Below are 5000 nucleotides of genomic sequence, written 5' to 3'. Positions count from 1 at the left end.
CTAGCCCCCCACACTGGAACACTCAACCTGCAGCCACTACACCACCCCCCCCCCCCCTCTTCCCGATTCTTTTCTCTACTGAACAGTTACACTTCATCCCACACCCACCCCCTACCCCCTACCCCTCACCCCCCGGAGCAAGCGCCTGCACTACCTTGGACACTTTAAGGGTTGCCCAATACAGGACAATAACCCACTACACCCCACCTCAGCTACCTCACCCCCTGGAATAGCTGCCGTGAACTACTCAGCTTTTGCATGGACAATAATTAGAACTTCTTTGGCTCTTGTATGTGTACTTAACATGGTTATTTTGTTTTTCTGTGAGTGTGAATGTATGCAACATGACACCCTACCAGGACCTTGTGTCTGTGCAGGGATGTGTGTGTGTGTGTGTGTGTGTGTGTGTGTGTGTGTGTGTGTGTGTGTGTGTGTGTGTGTGTGTGTGTGTGTGTGTGTGTGTGTGTGTGTGTGTGTGTGGGTGTGGGAGGGGGGTTGTGGGTGGGTTTGTATGTGTGTGTGTGTGGGTGGGACAATGTGTGTGTGAGTGTGTGTGTGTGAGAGAGAGAGAACATGTGTGTATGTGACATAATGTGTGGCGGTAGTACTCAAGATATATATTTTCCTGCAATGTTCAATTATGTGTATAATGTCTTGTGTATGTTTTGTATTTGTGTATTTATGTAAGCTGACAGACACCTTAATTTCCTTCGGGATTAATAAAAGTACTCTACTCTACTCTACTCTACTCTACTATATGATAAACTATTAATTGACCATTTATAGTTGAATGTCATTGTAAAGTGCTACCCAACCTGCTAAGAGAGGCAGTGTGTATGAGAGTAGATGTGGACAGCATGTGTGCTACATTTGATTTAATGGTGGCGTGTTACCGCGGACTGCAAGTGCAGTGCTGGTGGAATGCGCTGATGGCTTCCTTCCTCAGCTCTTCACAGTAGGGTCACATGACTTGTCTTGGCTATATATTGGCTCCTGCAATAAATAACACAATGATATGTTGGATTTCTGTTTTTTTATGTTGTATCCTTGTTATATAGCCTATATACTATATATAATTGTTGGATGTTTAACATTGTTGAATTTCACATTCAAGTGTCTCTGTTTTTGTTCCTCTCTTGTTTCCCCTTCCTCCTATATATCCTCTATTCTCTCTCTCTCTCTCTCTCTCTCTCTCTCTCTCTCTCTCTCTCTCTCTGCCACACAGGTGGTTCATCAAGAGCGGGTGACCCTGGAGTCTCAGCTGGACGTACTGCGCCCCATGACCTCCACGTGACCTCTACATGACCCCTGCGTTGCCATGGCATGTCGGCACAGACGGGTGCCATTTTGAAGCATAGCCCCCCCTCCCCCCATACATAGCCCAGAAAACATGTACACTCCCCACAGCACAGCACAACAACAACACAGAACGCCTGCTGACAACAGGATGCCCAGAAACGTTCAAAGAAGTTTGCTTCAACACAGTCTAAATAAACAAGGCGTTTTCTCTGATGTCTCTCGCTAACTCAAGGACTTTGATTGACTGACAAGACTGGCAGGCATTTTAATCTCAGAGGCTTCTCTGGCTCTAAAATAGCGTATGATGATGATGATGATGAAGGAGGAGGAGGAATGGGACTCTGCTAGTCTGTAATCACCAGTTGTCAAAAGTGGCATTCCATGGTGTCTGGAAATCGAGCGACAAAAAAGTTCTGGAGCAAACCAAGGCAACTGGTGAGAGGAGATGGGGGCAAAAAAAACAAAAAATGAAGGACGAAATTAGTAGCTGAAGGTACAATGTTGTATTCCGACCAGCTCTACCCAGTGTTGTTTTATGGGCCCTGTATTGTTTTTTGTATGGGTTGTCTCAATTGAAAGATTGTGACCATGAATTGTTACATATACTGTATGATCGTGAAGGGCTCTTCTACAAGGCCCTTTCTCTCTGAACTATGTAATGAATGTTGTTGACGTGTTGTTAAGACTTTCCTTCTTCTGTCAAAGATTTTGAATTTCTCGTGCGGATGATTATGAATGATTTTGCTCCTGAAATCAAGTCAGTGCCGTCCATGTCAACACAGTCTCATCCCAACTTGTCAATTTCTGACTACGGTTGACCATACTGCAATTTTTGACGTTGATGACATACCTGCCACGTTGCATGTTGACTTTGTGGCCTAAACCTAAACTTTCCCTAACCCTAACCGTCAGTGAAGTTAAGGTGATGCCTTTGTTGTGCACATCACATTTTGACTCCAAGGGCATACCTTAGACGTCAAACATTGCAGTCTGGCCAAAGGTAGTCAGAAGTTGACGAGTTGGAATGATACACTGTTGCACATGTTGGTGTCTGATAACGAAGCGTAAGAGCACAAGGTGGTATTCCAGAAAGCAGGGTCAGTCACTTATGTTAACCCCGAGTAAGATGTAACTGTTGTAATGAAAGATGCTGGTGGCTTTGTTTTGGTGGAAGTACAAACCTGCAAGCCTCTTATATAATGTAAGCTGACTCTGGGTTTACTTAGCTGGTAGGGATAGTAGTATAAACCACCTTCTTTTGGAATATGCCCCCTTAAGTCTCCAGCACCATGCTCTGGCATTGGTGTTGGGTAAATGGACTAACCTGCTCTGGCAGGTAACGCTAGTGCCTCTGGCCTGTCTCTAACTGCTGCTAAGATCAATACACTTCAGTGGTCCACGTTTGAATGCTGCAGTTCAAGTCAAGAAACCTGTGTGTGTGTGTGTGTGTGTGTGTGTGTGTGTGTGTGTGTGTGTGTGTGTGTGTGTGTGTGTGTGTGTGTGTGTGTGTGTGTGTGTGTGTGTGTGTGTGTGTGTGTGTGTGTGTGTGTGTGTGCACACCAGGGCTTGACATTGGCACCTGCCAACTAGACAAAGGATGGTATAACATGGCTGTGGCTAGTAATGATTTCAGTGTCACTAGCCACTTTAGGAGGTAGTTTACTCTGGGTCATGATGACACACAATTATGTTGCTATTATGTTGTTTGTGCATTATACACTTGGTTTGTCTGATTTACTTTTACAGCACAAAGTATGGATAGCTTAGGCTATCATAGCGGAAGAAAGATAACTATGACTGAACGTGTGGCTAATAGAAAAGTTGAATGGCCATTGACACTGTAAAGCCACTAGCCACGTTGACCTGTGAGCAAAAAAAAGATAATATCAAGCCCTGGTGCGCACATGTGTACATACACGCAAATTTGTTTTAGGATGTGTGTATGTCATATGAATGCACAAAAAATGACAATGGTGCTAACCAGGCATCCCTGTGTGTGTGTGGTGTGTGTGTGTGTGCGTGCGTGCGTGTGTGTGCATATGTGTGTGTGTGTGCACAGGTGTGTGCACAGGTGTGTGCATGTGTGTGTGTGTCAGTCTGTGCATAGAAGTCCTAACTTGTAGCAGAAAATAAATATTTTTGGACAAAAAAATACATACAGGGAGTATGTTTTGTGGCAAGGGGTTACAAATGTTGGGTGTATGTGTAATGTGTAATGCTGCATTTCCTGAATAGATTGTATATAGACATTTGTGCATTACTCCTGAATTAAATTTGCACAATGAAAATAACTTCTGAATGAAAATGACTAGACAATGAATGATTCGATGTGCTGAATGCAACAGGAGTGTCTGTCTTGCTTTTCTTTCCGTACAGTTTTTACTTCCAAATATTGTTCCAGCAATCTTCATGTTGTTTATTTATTTTAGACGTGCTGTTATTGGTTGTTGTTGGTATTCTTGTTGTACAGCATTTTGTTCCATGAAAAAGAGACAATTGCAATTATGGTGACGATGGATGGTCTTGATTGAATGAATTGATTTAAAATGAACAAAATCGGTGAGAACATAGAATCACACCCATTAGAAAGAAGATGAATAAGTATGTAAGAGATGTATTTTTTTTCTTTCTGTAATCATTTGCCTGTATGTTTCATGTTTTTCTATGCAGAAAATGATGGTATGGGCCAAGCTTGCATTTTGGCCCTATTTTTTGATACATACGGTATTTGCGTGTACATACGTACCTGAATGGAACCATGTCTCCATTATGTGGTTCAATAAAATAGTTTGTGATGACAAAGCATGTCCTGACTCTTAAGTTCTACAGTATGAACATCTTCTATTAATAAAATAGGATGAGTATACTTAGCTTTATTATGCAGGAAAGCTTTCCCAGAAAAGATGAATCTTCACATGCTTCTTGAAGGTTGAGAAGGATGACCCTGCTCTTGTAGCAACTGGTAGCTCATTCCACCTTTAAGAGACAATTCCTACATTAACATGACGTTTTTAATTCTGAATTAATAATATAGAATTAAATGGTTCCGTCGAGATTACTGTGATCTTTCATTTAATTCCGTAATTAATTGTGAAGTGTTTACATGACGTTTTCAAAGCGGAATTAAGGTTTATTCAGAATTAAAGGGAATTAATTCGGAATTAAATATCTAATGTAAACGTAGCCATTGACAGAACACTGTTGACTAGGGTCGCCTTGTGTGAGTAGAGGGCAAGGCTTAACAGTCGCTACTGGAGGAACACTACAATAATGATTCACAATGTAATGAACTGACTCTGTGACGTTCTGTGAAAATGGTAACACACAGTAAAATGCAATACTCTTGGGTACTCTAGGACCAAATACAATCTAGGGGTGCATTTCAGTTGCTAACTTCATTAGCTACTTTGTTGTTTTCAATGCAATTTCCCATTGGCAACTATCCAAGTTGCTGACTTGCTAACAGCTACACCTTCGAAAAATGCACCCTTAAATCATCTACGTAAGATCAACTTTAACCTTTCTGACTGTGTAGAGATCCACATGTCCCTGAGCTCAGCAAACTAAACCATCTACTTTTATTGCGCCATGTCCTTGGCAAAGAACCACAAGACTTGTTTTTGAACCGAACAGGAAACTCAATTTTGAATAAAAAAAATGTTGGCAAGAATGACTGCTATTTTATCTTTGGAGGCCGAGTG

At 41.9% G+C, this 5000-nt stretch overlaps 1 protein-coding gene across 1 annotated transcript in view; it reads left to right on the top strand.

Moving 5' to 3' along the window:
• reps2 (RALBP1 associated Eps domain containing 2) overlaps positions 1-4092 on the top strand; it is a 97663-nt gene extending 93571 nt beyond the window's left edge. The window contains exon 18 of the mRNA XM_063201777.1: positions 1226-4092. Within this exon, the coding sequence (XP_063057847.1) occupies positions 1226-1294 (69 nt within the window). The 3' untranslated portion in view covers positions 1295-4092. The remainder of the gene's footprint in view (positions 1-1225) is intronic.
• Positions 4093-5000: the final 908 nt, after the last annotated feature.

Source organism: Engraulis encrasicolus, chromosome 6 (assembly GCF_034702125.1).
Source record: "Engraulis encrasicolus isolate BLACKSEA-1 chromosome 6, IST_EnEncr_1.0, whole genome shotgun sequence".
Taxonomy (NCBI): domain Eukaryota; kingdom Metazoa; phylum Chordata; class Actinopteri; order Clupeiformes; family Engraulidae; genus Engraulis; species Engraulis encrasicolus.
The sequence above is the reverse complement of the archived record's forward strand: the minus strand, read 5'-3'. Positions and strand labels throughout refer to the sequence as shown.